At 42.8% G+C, this 21,118-nt stretch overlaps 1 protein-coding gene and 1 gene segment (V, D, J or C); both read left to right on the top strand.

Annotated features, from left to right (window-relative positions):
- Positions 1-1,509: 1,509 nt before the first annotated feature.
- Positions 1,510-14,510, top strand: LOC133114776 (epiplakin-like). Its single transcript, XM_061224411.1, has one exon. It carries the CDS (start codon positions 1,510-1,512, stop codon positions 13,288-13,290), a length of 11,781 nt encoding a protein of 3,926 aa, XP_061080395.1. The 3' UTR covers positions 13,291-14,510.
- Positions 14,258-18,647, top strand: LOC133114769 (Ig kappa-b4 chain C region-like). The segment is given in 3 exon segments: positions 14,258-14,263; positions 16,503-16,554; positions 18,146-18,647. Coding segments are annotated over 3 exon segments (375 nt in total).
- The last annotated feature ends 2,471 nt before the right edge of the window (positions 18,648-21,118 follow it).

Raw genomic sequence — 21,118 nt, 5'->3', positions numbered from 1 at the left:
GTGACCTAATGCAGATATATTGCGGCCACATGTGACAAGATGTGAAATCTGAATCATCTATTCTGCTTGGTCTCTTTCAGGCATATTAATTACAGGAGCTACTCTGTATGTCAATTGTGAGATTATTATTTTCAACCATACTTGCTGGACAGAGCTTAAATGTTGGATTTGGATTTTACAATTCCTTATACTGGAAAAAGCCGTGTTAGCTATATATCTTACATTTGTGGATAAAGAGTTTATTAAGTTGCACTTGCTGAAAAGACATTATCCCACATGATTTAAAACATTTGCAAATCTACTGCCTATGTCAAATTATTTACCAGAAGTAGTCATACAGTAGTATTTTCAGTTCACTTCTTCTTGAATCCAGATTAACATTCAAGTTAGGATGTCAGTGTATTTGAGGACAGCTTCTGACTCACCTCTGAACATTTAATTTCCCATGAAAATTGCAAACAATGAAAATGAAATACTTTGGAACTTGCGGTGCAAAATGCTTGTTCAAACAAGCTCAAACCATGGCCGATTCCTGGGATTTCTTCTGTCAGTATGAGCTGTGAAATGGAAGCTGATATGCAGATAATGTCATTTCACTTACAGGGTAGGTCTTGTTATGTATTGGGGCATGGATCCTTGCCTGAGAACTAGGAATTAAATAACCGGTGGTTTCCTCATAGCAACCCTTAGGAACATGCCAAATGGCAAGAAACACTCCCTAGCTGTGCACAAGGAGATCTCCTTAAGATCAATGGCACAATTAATTCAACAAATTATCAGGAAATCTTGGTAGAAAAATCTAGTTACCTCTGAGACATGGTCGTATGTAAATTATCCATGCTCATCTAAGTATTTACAACTTCATCCTTATTGTGCCCCATAAATCTGAAAAATGTGTTTCACAATAAGGGGTTCATAGTATTTCATGAAATTCAGTGCACAATCTTCCAGGGCTCTGGGTCACAATGAGTCTGAATTGCAATGACAGTTGAAACTTCTGAAAGTGGGTGTGAACTATCACAAAAAAATATTTCCCATGTTTTAATTAAAAACAATGTGTGTCCTGTTCACTGGTAAGTTAGCTGGCTACCAAGACAAAACTGCCATTACCTGTCAATGGAGAAAACAAGTAAACATACTGGCTTACAGTATATTTAGGTGGGAAAAAGTAGGGACTACCTTGTGCATAATTCTTTGTGTTGGTAAAACAATGAGATGGCATGAGAAGGCTGATATGACATGAAAAATAAAAACAGTGGTTTATGTTGAGCATTCTGAACAATTGTCCAAGAATAAGATTGAATGTTTCTTTGCAATTCACAGATTGGTAAGAAGATGGATGCATTCAGTCAGTCCACAGCTGAAAAAGAAAAGGACCAGTCTGCCTCAAATTTGCAAAATATGAGGGAACATTTATCTGCAAATGAGAGAGATTGTAAAAATATTGATCAAAGTGTCAATATTAAGAATGATAGTGCTGGTAAAATAATGATCAAAATTGCACAGGAGATGGATATACAGGACACAAATGGTACCACAAGCTTCCATGGTATCAGGAAAGATGTGACTGCTGAAGAGTTGCTTAAATGTAAAATCATTGATCAGAAACAGTATGAAGATCTCAGGACTGGAAAAGTTACAATCCAAAGTTTAAGTGAAATTGACTCAGTTCATACATACCTACAGGGAACAAACAGCATTGCAGGTGTATTTCTGCAGTCCAGCAAACAGGTCCTGAGCATCTGTGAAGCAAAATTGAAAGGTCTCTTGACTCCAGGGACTGCTCTTGTGTTGCTGGAAGCACAGGCTGCTACTGGGTTTATGATCGACCCAGTGACGAACAGGAAGCTGTCTGTGGAAGAGGCAGTGACCAGCGGTCTGGTTGGTGCCGATTTGAAGCAGAAACTTCTATCGGCGGAAAGGGGGGTCACAGGGTACACTGACCCCAACACAGGTGACACCATCTCCTTGTTCCAGGCCTTACAGAAGGAGCTAATTGTAAAGGATCATGGCATTCGCCTTCTGGAAGCACAGATTGCCACAGGAGGAATCATTGATCCGGTATTCAGCCATCGCGTGCCTGTGGAAGTTGCCTACCAGCGAGGATACTTTGATGAGAAAATGAATCAGATTCTCTTAGATCCCAGCGATGACACCAAAGGCTTCTTTGACCCCAACACTCAGGAGAACCTTACCTACTTGCAACTTGTGGAGCGATGTGTTACTGACCCCAAAACTGGTCTTAGCTTACTAGTTATTGTCCAAAAAGGAGAAGACTACTTCTTTTTTGATGAAAAAACCAAAAAGCTTTTGAAGTCAACCATCGCAACCAAAACAGAAGGAAAGACAAATGGTCAAGGGCTGTCTGTCTGGGAATTCCTGTATTCCAAGCACATCACTGAGGAAAAAAGGAGGGAGCTAGTGCGTCAGTATTCCTCTGGAGAAATCACAATGGAGCATCTTATAAAGATCATAGTCACAATTACAGAGGAGAAGACTTCCTGTACAAGTACAGCAATTGCACGCACAAATGGTACCACAAACTTCCATGGTATCAGGAAAGATGTGACTGCTGAAGAGTTGCTTAAATGTAAAATCATTGATCAGAAACAGTATGAAGATCTCAGGACTGGAAAAGTTACAATCCAAAGTTTAAGTGAAATTGACTCAGTTCATACATACCTACAGGGAACAAACAGCATTGCAGGTGTATTTCTGCAGTCCAGCAAACAGGTCCTGAGCATCTGTGAAGCAAAATTGAAAGGTCTCTTGACTCCAGGGACTGCTCTTGTGTTGCTGGAAGCACAGGCTGCTACTGGGTTTATGATCGACCCAGTGACGAACAGGAAGCTGTCTGTGGAAGAGGCAGTGACCAGCGGTCTGGTTGGTGCCGATTTGAAGCAGAAACTTCTATCGGCGGAAAGGGGGGTCACAGGGTACACTGACCCCAACACAGGTGACACCATCTCCTTGTTCCAGGCCTTACAGAAGGAGCTAATTGTAAAGGATCATGGCATTCGCCTTCTGGAAGCACAGATTGCCACAGGAGGAATCATTGATCCGGTATTCAGCCATCGCGTGCCTGTGGAAGTTGCCTACCAGCGAGGATACTTTGATGAGAAAATGAATCAGATTCTCTTAGATCCCAGCGATGACACCAAAGGCTTCTTTGACCCCAACACTCAGGAGAACCTTACCTACTTGCAACTTGTGGAGCGATGTGTTACTGACCCCAAAACTGGTCTTAGCTTACTAGTTATTGTCCAAAAAGGAGAAGACTACTTCTTTTTTGATGAAAAAACCAAAAAGCTTTTGAAGTCAACCATCGCAACCAAAACAGAAGGAAAGACAAATGGTCAAGGGCTGTCTGTCTGGGAATTCCTGTATTCCAAGCACATCACTGAGGAAAAAAGGAGGGAGCTAGTGCGTCAGTATTCCTCTGGAGAAATCACAATGGAGCATCTTATAAAGATCATAGTCACAATTACAGAGGAGAAGACTTCCTGTACAAGTACAGCAATTGCACGCACAAATGGTACCACAAACTTCCATGGTATCAGGAAAGATGTGACTGCTGAAGAGTTGCTTAAATGTAAAATCATTGATCAGAAACAGTATGAAGATCTCAGGACTGGAAAAGTTACAATCCAAAGTTTAAGTGAAATTGACTCAGTTCATACATACCTACAGGGAACAAACAGCATTGCAGGTGTATTTCTGCAGTCCAGCAAACAGGTCCTGAGCATCTGTGAAGCAAAATTGAAAGGTCTCTTGACTCCAGGGACTGCTCTTGTGTTGCTGGAAGCACAGGCTGCTACTGGGTTTATGATCGACCCAGTGACGAACAGGAAGCTGTCTGTGGAAGAGGCAGTGACCAGCGGTCTGGTTGGTGCCGATTTGAAGCAGAAACTTCTATCGGCGGAAAGGGGGGTCACAGGGTACATTGACCCCAACACAGGTGACACTATCTCCTTGTTCCAGGCCTTACAGAAGGAGCTAATTGTAAAGGATCATGGCATTCGCCTTCTGGAAGCACAGATTGCCACAGGAGGAATCATTGATCCGGTATTCAGCCATCGCGTGCCTGTGGAAGTTGCCTACCAGCGAGGATACTTTGATGAGAAAATGAATCAGATTCTCTTAGATCCCAGCGATGACACCAAAGGCTTCTTTGACCCCAACACTCAGGAGAACCTTACCTACTTGCAACTTGTGGAGCGATGTGTTACTGACCCCAAAACTGGTCTTAGCTTACTAGTTATTGTCCAAAAAGGAGAAGACTACTTCTTTTTTGATGAAAAAACCAAAAAGCTTTTGAAGTCAACCATCGCAACCAAAACAGAAGGAAAGACAAATGGTCAAGGGCTGTCTGTCTGGGAATTCCTGTATTCCAAGCACATCACTGAGGAAAAAAGGAGGGAGCTAGTGCGTCAGTATTCCTCTGGAGAAATCACAATGGAGCATCTTATAAAGATCATAGTCACAATTACAGAGGAGAAGACTTCCTGTACAAGTACAGCAATTGCACGCACAAATGGTACCACAAACTTCCATGGTATCAGGAAAGATGTGACTGCTGAAGAGTTGCTTAAATGTAAAATCATTGATCAGAAACAGTATGAAGATCTCAGGACTGGAAAAGTTACAATCCAAAGTTTAAGTGAAATTGACTCAGTTCATACATACCTACAGGGAACAAACAGCATTGCAGGTGTATTTCTGCAGTCCAGCAAACAGGTCCTGAGCATCTGTGAAGCAAAATTGAAAGGTCTCTTGACTCCAGGGACTGCTCTTGTGTTGCTGGAAGCACAGGCTGCTACTGGGTTTATGATCGACCCAGTGACGAACAGGAAGCTGTCTGTGGAAGAGGCAGTGACCAGCGGTCTGGTTGGTGCCGATTTGAAGCAGAAACTTCTATCGGCGGAAAGGGGGGTCACAGGGTACATTGACCCCAACACAGGTGACACCATCTCCTTGTTCCAGGCCTTACAGAAGGAGCTAATTGTAAAGGATCATGGCATTCGCCTTCTGGAAGCACAGATTGCCACAGGAGGAATCATTGATCCGGTATTCAGCCATCGCGTGCCTGTGGAAGTTGCCTACCAGCGAGGATACTTTGATGAGAAAATGAATCAGATTCTCTTAGATCCCAGCGATGACACCAAAGGCTTCTTTGACCCCAACACTCAGGAGAACCTTACCTACTTGCAACTTGTGGAGCGATGTGTTACTGACCCCAAAACTGGTCTTAGCTTACTAGTTATTGTCCAAAAAGGAGAAGACTACTTCTTTTTTGATGAAAAAACCAAAAAGCTTTTGAAGTCAACCATCGCAACCAAAACAGAAGGAAAGACAAATGGTCAAGGGCTGTCTGTCTGGGAATTCCTGTATTCCAAGCACATCACTGAGGAAAAAAGGAGGGAGCTAGTGCGTCAGTATTCCTCTGGAGAAATCACAATGGAGCATCTTATAAAGATCATAGTCACAATTACAGAGGAGAAGACTTCCTGTACAAGTACAGCAATTGCACGCACAAATGGTACCACAAACTTCCATGGTATCAGGAAAGATGTGACTGCTGAAGAGTTGCTTAAATGTAAAATCATTGATCAGAAACAGTATGAAGATCTCAGGACTGGAAAAGTTACAATCCAAAGTTTAAGTGAAATTGACTCAGTTCATACATACCTACAGGGAACAAACAGCATTGCAGGTGTATTTCTGCAGTCCAGCAAACAGGTCCTGAGCATCTGTGAAGCAAAATTGAAAGGTCTCTTGACTCCAGGGACTGCTCTTGTGTTGCTGGAAGCACAGGCTGCTACTGGGTTTATGATCGACCCAGTGACGAACAGGAAGCTGTCTGTGGAAGAGGCAGTGACCAGCGGTCTGGTTGGTGCCGATTTGAAGCAGAAACTTCTATCGGCGGAAAGGGGGGTCACAGGGTACATTGACCCCAACACAGGTGACACTATCTCCTTGTTCCAGGCCTTACAGAAGGAGCTAATTGTAAAGGATCATGGCATTCGCCTTCTGGAAGCACAGATTGCCACAGGAGGAATCATTGATCCGGTATTCAGCCATCGCGTGCCTGTGGAAGTTGCCTACCAGCGAGGATACTTTGATGAGAAAATGAATCAGATTCTCTTAGATCCCAGCGATGACACCAAAGGCTTCTTTGACCCCAACACTCAGGAGAACCTTACCTACTTGCAACTTGTGGAGCGATGTGTTACTGACCCCAAAACTGGTCTTAGCTTACTAGTTATTGTCCAAAAAGGAGAAGACTACTTCTTTTTTGATGAAAAAACCAAAAAGCTTTTGAAGTCAACCATCGCAACCAAAACAGAAGGAAAGACAAATGGTCAAGGGCTGTCTGTCTGGGAATTCCTGTATTCCAAGCACATCACTGAGGAAAAAAGGAGGGAGCTAGTGCGTCAGTATTCCTCTGGAGAAATCACAATGGAGCATCTTATAAAGATCATAGTCACAATTACAGAGGAGAAGACTTCCTGTACAAGTACAGCAATTGCACGCACAAATGGTACCACAAACTTCCATGGTATCAGGAAAGATGTGACTGCTGAAGAGTTGCTTAAATGTAAAATCATTGATCAGAAACAGTATGAAGATCTCAGGACTGGAAAAGTTACAATCCAAAGTTTAAGTGAAATTGACTCAGTTCATACATACCTACAGGGAACAAACAGCATTGCAGGTGTATTTCTGCAGTCCAGCAAACAGGTCCTGAGCATCTGTGAAGCAAAATTGAAAGGTCTCTTGACTCCAGGGACTGCTCTTGTGTTGCTGGAAGCACAGGCTGCTACTGGGTTTATGATCGACCCAGTGACGAACAGGAAGCTGTCTGTGGAAGAGGCAGTGACCAGCGGTCTGGTTGGTGCCGATTTGAAGCAGAAACTTCTATCGGCGGAAAGGGGGGTCACAGGGTACATTGACCCCAACACAGGTGACACTATCTCCTTGTTCCAGGCCTTACAGAAGGAGCTAATTGTAAAGGATCATGGCATTCGCCTTCTGGAAGCACAGATTGCCACAGGAGGAATCATTGATCCGGTATTCAGCCATCGCGTGCCTGTGGAAGTTGCCTACCAGCGAGGATACTTTGATGAGAAAATGAATCAGATTCTCTTAGATCCCAGCGATGACACCAAAGGCTTCTTTGACCCCAACACTCAGGAGAACCTTACCTACTTGCAACTTGTGGAGCGATGTGTTACTGACCCCAAAACTGGTCTTAGCTTACTAGTTATTGTCCAAAAAGGAGAAGACTACTTCTTTTTTGATGAAAAAACCAAAAAGCTTTTGAAGTCAACCATCGCAACCAAAACAGAAGGAAAGACAAATGGTCAAGGGCTGTCTGTCTGGGAATTCCTGTATTCCAAGCATATCACTGAGGAAAAAAGGAGGGAGCTAGTGCGTCAGTATTCCTCTGGAGAAATCACAATGGAGCATCTTATAAAGATCATAGTCACAATTACAGAGGAGAAGACTTCCTGTACAAGTACAGCAATTGCACGCACAAATGGTACCACAAACTTCCATGGTATCAGGAAAGATGTGACTGCTGAAGAGTTGCTTAAATGTAAAATCATTGATCAGAAACAGTATGAAGATCTCAGGACTGGAAAAGTTACAATCCAAAGTTTAAGTGAAATTGACTCAGTTCATACATACCTACAGGGAACAAACAGCATTGCAGGTGTATTTCTGCAGTCCAGCAAACAGGTCCTGAGCATCTGTGAAGCAAAATTGAAAGGTCTCTTGACTCCAGGGACTGCTCTTGTGTTGCTGGAAGCACAGGCTGCTACTGGGTTTATGATCGACCCAGTGACGAACAGGAAGCTGTCTGTGGAAGAGGCAGTGACCAGCGGTCTGGTTGGTGCCGATTTGAAGCAGAAACTTCTATCGGCGGAAAGGGGGGTCACAGGGTACACTGACCCCAACACAGGTGACACCATCTCCTTGTTCCAGGCCTTACAGAAGGAGCTAATTGTAAAGGATCATGGCATTCGCCTTCTGGAAGCACAGATTGCCACAGGAGGAATCATTGATCCGGTATTCAGCCATCGCGTGCCTGTGGAAGTTGCCTACCAGCGAGGATACTTTGATGAGAAAATGAATCAGATTCTCTTAGATCCCAGCGATGACACCAAAGGCTTCTTTGACCCCAACACTCAGGAGAACCTTACCTACTTGCAACTTGTGGAGCGATGTGTTACTGACCCCAAAACTGGTCTTAGCTTACTAGTTATTGTCCAAAAAGGAGAAGACTACTTCTTTTTTGATGAAAAAACCAAAAAGCTTTTGAAGTCAACCATCGCAACCAAAACAGAAGGAAAGACAAATGGTCAAGGGCTGTCTGTCTGGGAATTCCTGTATTCCAAGCACATCACTGAGGAAAAAAGGAGGGAGCTAGTGCGTCAGTATTCCTCTGGAGAAATCACAATGGAGCATCTTATAAAGATCATAGTCACAATTACAGAGGAGAAGACTTCCTGTACAAGTACAGCAATTGCACGCACAAATGGTACCACAAACTTCCATGGTATCAGGAAAGATGTGACTGCTGAAGAGTTGCTTAAATGTAAAATCATTGATCAGAAACAGTATGAAGATCTCAGGACTGGAAAAGTTACAATCCAAAGTTTAAGTGAAATTGACTCAGTTCATACATACCTACAGGGAACAAACAGCATTGCAGGTGTATTTCTGCAGTCCAGCAAACAGGTCCTGAGCATCTGTGAAGCAAAATTGAAAGGTCTCTTGACTCCAGGGACTGCTCTTGTGTTGCTGGAAGCACAGGCTGCTACTGGGTTTATGATCGACCCAGTGACGAACAGGAAGCTGTCTGTGGAAGAGGCAGTGACCAGCGGTCTGGTTGGTGCCGATTTGAAGCAGAAACTTCTATCGGCGGAAAGGGGGGTCACAGGGTACATTGACCCCAACACAGGTGACACCATCTCCTTGTTCCAGGCCTTACAGAAGGAGCTAATTGTAAAGGATCATGGCATTCGCCTTCTGGAAGCACAGATTGCCACAGGAGGAATCATTGATCCGGTATTCAGCCATCGCGTGCCTGTGGAAGTTGCCTACCAGCGAGGATACTTTGATGAGAAAATGAATCAGATTCTCTTAGATCCCAGCGATGACACCAAAGGCTTCTTTGACCCCAACACTCAGGAGAACCTTACCTACTTGCAACTTGTGGAGCGATGTGTTACTGACCCCAAAACTGGTCTTAGCTTACTAGTTATTGTCCAAAAAGGAGAAGACTACTTCTTTTTTGATGAAAAAACCAAAAAGCTTTTGAAGTCAACCATCGCAACCAAAACAGAAGGAAAGACAAATGGTCAAGGGCTGTCTGTCTGGGAATTCCTGTATTCCAAGCATATCACTGAGGAAAAAAGGAGGGAGCTAGTGCGTCAGTATTCCTCTGGAGAAATCACAATGGAGCATCTTATAAAGATCATAGTCACAATTACAGAGGAGAAGACTTCCTGTACAAGTACAGCAATTGCACGCACAAATGGTACCACAAACTTCCATGGTATCAGGAAAGATGTGACTGCTGAAGAGTTGCTTAAATGTAAAATCATTGATCAGAAACAGTATGAAGATCTCAGGACTGGAAAAGTTACAATCCAAAGTTTAAGTGAAATTGACTCAGTTCATACATACCTACAGGGAACAAACAGCATTGCAGGTGTATTTCTGCAGTCCAGCAAACAGGTCCTGAGCATCTGTGAAGCAAAATTGAAAGGTCTCTTGACTCCAGGGACTGCTCTTGTGTTGCTGGAAGCACAGGCTGCTACTGGGTTTATGATCGACCCAGTGACGAACAGGAAGCTGTCTGTGGAAGAGGCAGTGACCAGCGGTCTGGTTGGTGCCGATTTGAAGCAGAAACTTCTATCGGCGGAAATGGGGGTCACAGGGTACACTGACCCCAACACAGGTGACACCATCTCCTTGTTCCAGGCCTTACAGAAGGAGCTAATTGTAAAGGATCATGGCATTCGCCTTCTGGAAGCACAGATTGCCACAGGAGGAATCATTGATCCGGTATTCAGCCATCGCGTGCCTGTGGAAGTTGCCTACCAGCGAGGATACTTTGATGAGAAAATGAATCAGATTCTCTTAGATCCCAGCGATGACACCAAAGGCTTCTTTGACCCCAACACTCAGGAGAACCTTACCTACTTGCAACTTGTGGAGCGATGTGTTACTGACCCCAAAACTGGTCTTAGCTTACTAGTTATTGTCCAAAAAGGAGAAGACTACTTCTTTTTTGATGAAAAAACCAAAAAGCTTTTGAAGTCAACCATCGCAACCAAAACAGAAGGAAAGACAAATGGTCAAGGGCTGTCTGTCTGGGAATTCCTGTATTCCAAGCACATCACTGAGGAAAAAAGGAGGGAGCTAGTGCGTCAGTATTCCTCTGGAGAAATCACAATGGAGCATCTTATAAAGATCATAGTCACAATTACAGAGGAGAAGACTTCCTGTACAAGTACAGCAATTGCACGCACAAATGGTACCACAAACTTCCATGGTATCAGGAAAGATGTGACTGCTGAAGAGTTGCTTAAATGTAAAATCATTGATCAGAAACAGTATGAAGATCTCAGGACTGGAAAAGTTACAATCCAAAGTTTAAGTGAAATTGACTCAGTTCATACATACCTACAGGGAACAAACAGCATTGCAGGTGTATTTCTGCAGTCCAGCAAACAGGTCCTGAGCATCTGTGAAGCAAAATTGAAAGGTCTCTTGACTCCAGGGACTGCTCTTGTGTTGCTGGAAGCACAGGCTGCTACTGGGTTTATGATCGACCCAGTGACGAACAGGAAGCTGTCTGTGGAAGAGGCAGTGACCAGCGGTCTGGTTGGTGCCGATTTGAAGCAGAAACTTCTATCGGCGGAAAGGGGGGTCACAGGGTACATTGACCCCAACACAGGTGACACCATCTCCTTGTTCCAGGCCTTACAGAAGGAGCTAATTGTAAAGGATCATGGCATTCGCCTTCTGGAAGCACAGATTGCCACAGGAGGAATCATTGATCCGGTATTCAGCCATCGCGTGCCTGTGGAAGTTGCCTACCAGCGAGGATACTTTGATGAGAAAATGAATCAGATTCTCTTAGATCCCAGCGATGACACCAAAGGCTTCTTTGACCCCAACACTCAGGAGAACCTTACCTACTTGCAACTTGTGGAGCGATGTGTTACTGACCCCAAAACTGGTCTTAGCTTACTAGTTATTGTCCAAAAAGGAGAAGACTACTTCTTTTTTGATGAAAAAACCAAAAAACTTTTGAAATCAACCATCGCAACCAAAACAGAAGGAAAGACAAATGGTCAAGGGCTGTCTGTCTGGGAATTCCTGTATTCCAAGCACATCACTGAGGAAAAAAGGAGGGAGCTAGTGCGTCAGTATTCCTCTGGAGAAATCACAATGGAGCATCTTATAAAGATCATAGTCACAATTACAGAGGAGAAGACTTCCTGTACAAGTACAGCAATTGCACGCACAAATGGTACCACAAACTTCCATGGTATCAGGAAAGATGTGACTGCTGAAGAGTTGCTAAAATGTAAAATCATTGATCAGAAACAGTATGAAGATCTCAGGACTGGAAAAGTTACAATCCAAAGTTTAAGTGAAATTGACTCAGTTCATACATACCTACAGGGAACAAACAGCATTGCAGGTGTATTTCTGCAGTCCAGCAAACAGGTCCTGAGCATCTGTGAAGCAAAATTGAAAGGTCTCTTGACTCCAGGGACTGCTCTTGTGTTGCTGGAAGCACAGGCTGCTACTGGGTTTATGATCGACCCAGTGACGAACAGGAAGCTGTCTGTGGAAGAGGCAGTGACCAGCGGTCTGGTTGGTGCCGATTTGAAGCAGAAACTTCTATCGGCGGAAAGGGGGGTCACAGGGTACACTGACCCCAACACAGGTGACACCATCTCCTTGTTCCAGGCCTTACAGAAGGAGCTAATTGTAAAGGATCATGGCATTCGCCTTCTGGAAGCACAGATTGCCACAGGAGGAATCATTGATCCGGTATTCAGCCATCGCGTGCCTGTGGAAGTTGCCTACCAGCGAGGATACTTTGATGAGAAAATGAATCAGATTCTCTTAGATCCCAGCGATGACACCAAAGGCTTCTTTGACCCCAACACTCAGGAGAACCTTACCTACTTGCAACTTGTGGAGCGATGTGTTACTGACCCCAAAACTGGTCTTAGCTTACTAGTTATTGTCCAAAAAGGAGAAGACTACTTCTTTTTTGATGAAAAAACCAAAAAACTTTTGAAATCAACCATCGCAACCAAAACAGAAGGAAAGACAAATGGTCAAGGGCTGTCTGTCTGGGAATTCCTGTATTCCAAGCACATCACTGAGGAAAAAAGGAGGGAGCTAGTGCGTCAGTATTCCTCTGGAGAAATCACAATGGAGCATCTTATAAAGATCATAGTCACAATTACAGAGGAGAAGACTTCCTGTACAAGTACAGCAATTGCACGCACAAATGGTACCACAAACTTCCATGGTATCAGGAAAGATGTCACTGCTGAAGAGTTGCTAAAATGTAAAATCATTGATCAGAAACAGTATGAAGATCTCAGGACTGGAAAAGTTACAATCCAAAGTTTAAGTGAAATTGACTCAGTTCATACATACCTACAGGGAACAAACAGCATTGCAGGTGTATTTCTGCAGTCCAGCAAACAGGTCCTGAGCATCTGTGAAGCAAAATTGAAAGGTCTCTTGACTCCAGGGACTGCTCTTGTGTTGCTGGAAGCACAGGCTGCTACTGGGTTTATGATCGACCCAGTGAAGAACAGGAAGCTGTCTGTGGAAGAGGCTGTGATCAGCGGTCTGGTCGGTGCCGATTTGAAGCAGAAACTTCTATCGGCGGAAAGGGGGGTCACAGGGTACACTGACCCCAACACAGGTGACACCATCTCCTTGTTCCAGGCCTTACAGAAGGAGCTAATTGTAAAGGATCATGGCATTCGCCTTCTGGAAGCACAGATTGCCACAGGAGGAATCATTGATCCGGTATTCAGCCATCGCGTGCCTGTGGAAGTTGCCTACCAGCGAGGATACTTTGATGAGAAAATGAATCAGATTCTCTTAGATCCCAGCGATGACACCAAAGGCTTCTTTGACCCCAACACTCAGGAGAACCTTACCTACCTGCAACTTGTGGACCGATGTGTTACTGACCCCAATACTGGTCTTTGCTTGCTTTTGCTCAATCCATAACTTTTAAAATATCATATATTGCATATCAGTTTAATATCCGTTATTTGTTCTGGAGCTGTACCATATCTCCTCTCAACTGTCAACCAAAAGAGTGATCAATGAGGAAAATCCTGTTCCAATTAACTCAAAATTCCTTTCATCACTGTGTAACTAAATGTGTGGCTGGAGTCAATACAACATATTCAAATCCTAAATTAACCTCCAGCTCAGACATAGTGGTCCAGTATATTGTCTGCTGAAATATAGAAAACTCCCTCAGAATTACCAAAAGGAACCATTACTTCTTGGGGTGCTATTACGATGACAATTTCCTTCGCAAAGTATTCCGGCAACTGTATATCTCTTTTTAATTTTTCACCTTTTTAGAGACTGTTGTTGTGACTCTCAGACTTTGAGCTGAGTCTGATGAATTCCTCCATCGTCCTTACTTGCCTCCATGTGAATATTTTACACTCTGGTGGTGGCAGTCATGCACAAAGACATCTGCTGCATGGACGGCAGCATTCTCCTCTCAAGAAAGACATTTGGACATGGCTTGTTATTAGAAAGGATTATGCCCTGCAATTTGAGTATCTGAATCATGAACATAATGTCTAATACCCTTAGAGTCTGTGCCTGATCAGTGATGTCTGCATTATGCTATTTCACTGTAAAATTCACATTAACCCCGGTTTAAGAGTCAAATTAATTTGTCACAGAACAATTTGTTTTTTATCATGATTTTTATTTTATTATGTTTTCTTTAAAGTTTTTAAGTGGGAAGAGGTTTGTTTGTAGATTTCTGTCTAAAAGCTGTCTTCAGTGGTCCACACAGAGAATCGGTGATATCTCTCCCTGCTTCTCTGGTATTAATAGGGATCTACTGTACAAGGCTATAACCTGAAGTCCATAAGTTGTGTTGGCTACATGCACTTCACATGTAGTGTCGTTTCTCTATACATTGAAATGTGCCATTTCCGATCTACCTATGGTGGTACACCTACCAGGCAGAAAGCAAGGCTGTTTCCAGAGAATGCAACAAGCATTTCTGTAAGAGTGTCACTCCACTGAAGATCCAAATGCTAAACATTATAATGCCTAGTCTATGCTGTAACGCTTCACAAATGTTTCATATTTTCCCCTGCTGTCAGTGCTAATGTATTAGCCAATGGTTCTTTGTAATTGTTTTACTGAGCTGTTTTCCATTTGAGGGACAATAAATGGTAAATCGTTGGCATTTATATAGCGTCTTTATCCAAAGTGCTGTACATTTGATGCTTCTCAATCGCCCATTCATACACACACACACACACACACACCAATGGCGATTGACTGCCATGCAAGGCACCAGCCAGCTGATCAGGAGCATTTTGGGGTTAGGTGTCTTGCTCGCGGACCCTTCCACACACCCAGGGCAGGATTGAACCAGCAACCCTCCGACTGCCAGACGACTGCTCTTACTGCCTGAGCCAATGTCGCCCCACATTGTGTGTCAATGTGTGAGCATGGATGGATAAACATATCCGATATGCAACATATCAACTAATTGCAAGGCTACATGGAATAACGCACTGTATAAACTGTGAAACTTGCCTCTGTATGTCATGAACATGATTTTGAGTTCATCAAATACGCATATAAAATAGCGTATTATAAAATTAGCCCAATTTTAGCTCTGCTGTTGCCTTTTCTCTCCTGCCTCTCTGTTACCACAAAGTGGCAGCACTACACTGTATAACATGTGTTTATTACTGTTTTTGAAAGGTTTTAATGCTATTAGGCATTATTAGTTAGTATCATTGTCGTAAATAATTATCCAGAAATTGGGATTGGAAGAACAGAGTCGTGGATTCAGTGAACATCACAGTGAAATTCCAGTGTGAGGGTCCTTGTTTTAACAATAGGAAAACTGGGCTGACTACTGTTTAATTTACTGTTTTATTACTGTGTTATTACATAAAGGACAACAGTCTCTTATGTTCGGACTTCTTAAAACCCAATCTATCAATTTTCCACATTTGCTCTAGTTTGGGATGACAAATCATATTATAAGTCCTACATCAGGAATGAAAACAGTTACTTCAGATGAGCCTTGAGGGAAACAATTATCTCTCAATCCAGAATAGTGCAGAAAATCATACGCTCTCCTCGTTGTGTGTGCTGTTATCACGTCTTTACTGCAGTGCACAAACTGAGCAGCACAGCCACTGTGCTGGAGGCCTGTGCATCCTGTACTGTTGACACAGGCAGGAAGCAGGCAGCCTGCAGATGAGTGAATAACCAGAGTCTCTCTGGCGTGATGAGAGAGATGAGCCCACTGAAAGCCTCCCTTTCTGATCAGCACTATGGCCGCTTACACAAGTTCAATTGGCCATTGCCTCAAGGCTGCTTTTTTAAGTTTCGAAATGAGGTCTGTTTAAGATAGAACTTAAAATGAATTAAAAACGAATAATTATCACCGTGGCTGTGCATGCTGCTGAATGTCTCTGGGGCGTGGCAATAGCAGGAATCCATGATGGATCCACGAAGAGGAAGTGAAGCGCTAATCTGATCATCTCGCACAACTGCCCCTGTGACAATCACATCATTTATCATTTCTTCTGGGTCTATGAACATTTTACACAGAACGTGAGTTTAAATATGTTTAAAATGAATGATTCAAATGAGGAAAAATGTAATTAAATTAACGAGGAGAACACCCTGTCCACTTCTTGATCAGCTTTCTGAATACCATCGTAATGGTCGTTTCAAAATTCTCCTGTAGGGGACTGTTGTAGACGGATCGACCGTCTGTACAACAGGCTGGTTTTTGTACAGCAAGTTAATCACACTCAATCACTGTGGTAGACTTTCGGTGGCGGGACCAAACTGGAAATCGGCAGTAAGTTTCTACACAATAAGATTTTTCAATATATTCCGCAAAGATAGTTGGAGATTCGATCAGTTGTTACACATTAATCTTCCTGTAAGTTTTTAGGAATTGCTAGCATTGTATATTTCACATTCTATCTTATCACAACCGAGTCAGTCGTTAAGCTAGACAGAAAAAAAACATGAATTTGAAAAGCTCAAGAGAGTAGGATAAAATAGTGTAGCATATGCATACATGAAAAGCTAAGGGTGTGCTGTTACACATGATAAATGTTTGGCTTGAAATCTGCGTGAAGAAATGAAAAGGGCACAGGACGGCTGTGTGTCTTGAGTGAGAGGTTTTTGTACGACGGGTGAATGAGTCTGTATCACTGTGGTACACTTTCGGTGGCGGAACAAAACTGTCAGTTGGACGTAAGTAATTTCTATTTCAGATACATCCATCTCGATGTGTGTGTTTTCTATTTCAATATATTGTCATTTTACGATGTTAGATATCATGAATGGAAATTTTAATAATCCTCTCGATTCTTAAATAACAGGAATCCTAGTAAGATTAGCCATTGATTTCAAATGATTTTTAATCTTGCCCACAGAAACGCTCAGTAGAGTAGAATACATTTGCGTATGATGCATAAATTCAAAGAAAATGTAACACATTTTTCAAGCAAATTGTTGACTCGTTTGAAAAGCGACGTTAAGTTAGAATGCACTTGAAAAGGCAGAGGACGGCGCTGTCTTTTGAGCAAGAGGTTTTTGTACGGCTGGTGAATGAGTCTGTTCACTCGGGTTCACTTTCAGTGGCGGAACAAAACTGTCAATTGGAAGTAATCTCTCTTTCAGATAGGCTACGTCCATATCTATATTTTTGCTGTACTTTTTAATGCACTGCAATTTTCCGACGTTAGATGTTGGACATTAAAATGTTATCATTCTGATACGTGACTGAACAAAAAACAAGATTATTTGAATAAGCTTGGCAATTTAAACTAGCCCACTAGATTCAAACAGTGTTTTTAGCGATCGCATTGATGTTTAGAATACAGTCCTGAATTAACTTTATTCCGTGCAGAACTAAAAAAATTGCATTGGTTCATTCGGTTGAATCAAAGCGGCTCTGTAGCAGTTTGAAGTGCAGTCAGATGTTGTTTGCGTCACATTAAATTAAATATAAAAAGTCACGACTGAACCGGACTATTTTGAATTCTAAAAAATACAATTCCGAAGTCAAAGAGTTATTTATTTTACATGCTTGAATGAAATAAAATCGTACCTGATGCACGTTATGGTTGTATTGCTGATTCAATTTGATCGTTTTATCGTATTCAACTTAAAAAAATTTTTTTTGAATATATTTATAAAATATGATCGTATTATTAGATGAATTAGATGAATAACACGTCTATTAGCTTGCTACATTACACATTTCTGTTCTGTAGTCCGAGGCATAACGTTCCGTAGCTAATCGGCACCATTGGTTTGAATCATAGAGAAACGAGAAATGAATTGGTGAATCATTTAAAAACATTTTTTTTATATTGTCGTCGTATTTAGTGCGTATTTATTTAGTAAATGAGACGGACCCCAAATGAACCTTATTCTGTAGGTTTTCAGAGCATAATATCATTATCAATTTATGTATTATTTTGTAAGTATAAATTAAAAGGATATGGCAATACAATCAGACAGTTGGAGCTGCACAAGTGGAGCAAAATACAACTGTAACTACTCAAAAACATTTTTGTTGTGGTGATGAATTTTTCATTGTAAATTGCAGTCACAGGTTCTGATAATAATGGAATGCAAATAGAGAGAACCTTTAAACATGTGAATGTGCTTTATCCTGTACAAGATGAAGCAAACCAGGACACAATCTCTTCAGCCATTGCAAATGAGTAACACCTGATATTCTCTGTGTCACATTCCTGTCTTGCTGTAAGGGCAGAATGATTGGCGCATGGGGGTGTGTCCACTCTCTGAGCTCATGTCTCTCTGTGTCTCCCAGGTGATGCAGTTCCCACCCTCACAGTCCTGCCCCCCTCCAGTGTGGAGCTGAAGCAGGGAAAGGCCACACTGGTGTGTCTGGCCAACAAGGGCTTCCCCTCAGACTGGACCCTGCGCTGGAAAGTGGACGGTACCAGCTGGAGCTCGGGCGTGGCCGGGAGTGTGGGGGTCCTGGGGAATGACGGCCTGTACAGCTGGAGCAGCTCGCTGACTCTCAGTGCGGGAGACTGGATGAAGGCGGGGTCACTGACCTGTGAGGCCACAAAGGGCTCCCAGTCTGCCCCCCCTCAGACACTGAGGAGAGCCCACTGTTCTTAGTAGGCCGGGTGGAGGCCCAGCTCACACACTCTGATCACACTGTTTTTACCCTGTTCTGCCCTCAGCCTCTCTGCTCCTTACTGCTGTCACACTGAGCTGAGCCTGTGTGTGAATCCTTCCTCCAGCCTGAGCTTCCAGTGCTAATATCTCTCATGTGCTCTGCTTGTGTTCATTAAAACAAATATGTACACGTTTGCTCTTATATGTGTTTGCGTGGTTTTGAGAATAGCTGTTAGATCAATTTCATTGACATAATAAAGATTATTTGAAGAACTACTGTGTCTCTGGCAGTTATTATAAAAATAGAGGTTTGTGTTTCTGATCATTCTGTGGTTTTGGGGGTTCCCTTTCTGATTAAATCATAATTATATTCTTGCCACTGAAAATACTTTTACAAAACACTCAAAAATGAATATGAGATGATAATGATCGATAACTTTAAGTAAATTGACAAAGAAGAGATATTTGTGTACCTATTTTTAAAATTCATATTAATTCCCAGATATATAGAGTGATTCTGATGTAAGTGTCTGGAGAAACCACACAGAAATGCATGCTGGGTGTTCTTTTCTTTGAAAATACTGTAATAATTACATGGATTGCTTTGTCCAAATAAAATGATAATAGCACATGATCTATAAGAAATACCCCAGTTCTGGAGGCCTGCTGAGAGGAGCAGTGATGTGTGCAGCGTGCTCAGAGCACTTCTGTACAGCAGGATGTGTGCTCAGCTCACACTAACCCCCTGGGGACGGCCCAGACACCTGGCCACAGTGCTGCTCTATTCTGAGATTGAGTCAGTCCCACTGAGGGACAGCAGAACCAGCCTGCCCGCCCTGCACATGCAAATCTGAGTTTCACTCCCACTGCTCACAGTTTCTCAGCCCAAAATACCCAGCCCTGAGACAGCTGTTTGAACATGAGGAGGAGGAGGGCTCATTTCTGCAGAGAGGTGAGAAAGGGAGGGGGCTGTACCTCACACATGCTTTAGCATCAGTCTCAGATTAGAGATTTCATGTCTGGAGGTTGGGTTTTGTTCATTCTCTTACCTCTGATACATCAATGTCAGCACCAAGGGCATTCATTGTGCAAGCAGAGAGGTGTAATAGAGAGCAGAGGCGATCACCATCTAAAGTAAAGATGTCAATGAATAATACTGTACATGAATAATGTTTATGTCCACATGAATGTACATAGAGATGCAGTTGAGATAATCATGATGGAAGTGCAAGTTCTAAAGAGTCTTGAGACTGAAATAGGCTGCTGGGTAGATCACTCTGTAAAATCTCCACTCGTGGTAAGTGAGTGAGCACCATAGTCTCAGATTGACTGTGACTGGCAGCCCTGCAGGGTCGGTCCACATTGGCTTTACGTCACGCAAGGGGTTTATAGGAAGGATTCAGCCAGCAGGGATAGCAGCGTTCATTGCAGGAGCGCCCCCTGTTGGCCATCTGGGTGCCTGTGGCGTGCTCTCTGCCCCTGTTCTGAGCATGTGCAGCTTGTGCCTGAAGTGTGTGGGTGGCGTTGGGCGTTACTTTTGGAAAGGAATTTGTATGTGACCCAGAGCAGCTCCTCTTCAGCACAGAAAGGTGTGTATTCAGGGCTGTTGCTTATTGTAGCAACAGTAGCTCTCTGTCTTCCTCCTGTGGTTGGAGAGTGTAATGGCAGCTTGTATGGTGTATGGAGAGAGAGCTCTGGAAGCAGAACCCATAGTGGTTCCTCTACAGCCAAACAACACTGCATTCTGGAGGATTTGGGGGACAGGTCAATCCTGCATTACATATTCAAATTTGGCGAAAATGATACTGAAAATAAGTCTTCCATAACCATGAAAGTGCCTCCTAAATCATGACTACAACAAATAATAATGCTTTCCCTTACCCCAACATCTAAGAAAAAGAGAGAAATATCTTGTGTTTTTCCAGGACCAAGAGTGAAAGTTCGGTTAGTGGAGCTCATGGAGCTGAATGTGGAGTTTGGGAAAGAGCAGGAGGAACACTGCTGGGGGTGGGAGAGCATTCCTCCCTCCCTGTGCTCTTTATCAGTGGAGATCAGATCTGGCCTCAGCTGCACTTACACTGATAAACAAGTCTATGATTCACTGCTGAACTGAAACTTTTCTCTGCAACCAATAACCTCACCAACCTGCCCCCACCCCAAATCTCAGGTCCTGAATTCTGATGACATTTCTGAATGATCTCTCAAATATCTCAATGAGATTTTATCTCATTGATTATTTACAATAATTTCCAAAGATGCTGTATGATTACAAGGAATGGATTATCCCAGAAGGCATTGGGATCTCCTCATCAGTATTAATGTAACATTGATCATCGTGAAATGTTTTTAAATACATTTTGATTAAGCCCTGGCCAAACCTTTAATATGTTCAAAAATTTCATTCAACATATCTCATGTGTGGGTATAAGAGTCTAAAACCCCATCTCTGGTACAGTGGCCATAATTACAGTCTTTTGTTCGATCTCTGAATATTTTCCTTGTCTTTTCAAAGTGGTGATCGAGCTCCTTTTCCTTTTGTTTTTTTTTTTAGAAAAGATGAAGCAAATTGATTCTGACCAATACTGTTATCTGAACTGTGTTCCGTTCTTTTAAATTAATGACGGATTTTAACAGGAACCTTTGGATGTGCGAACGT

This window comes from Conger conger, chromosome 2 (genome assembly GCF_963514075.1).
Source record: "Conger conger chromosome 2, fConCon1.1, whole genome shotgun sequence".
In the NCBI taxonomy this organism is placed as follows: Eukaryota; Metazoa; Chordata; class Actinopteri; order Anguilliformes; family Congridae; genus Conger; species Conger conger.
This window is presented reverse-complemented; position numbering and strand designations above follow the sequence as displayed.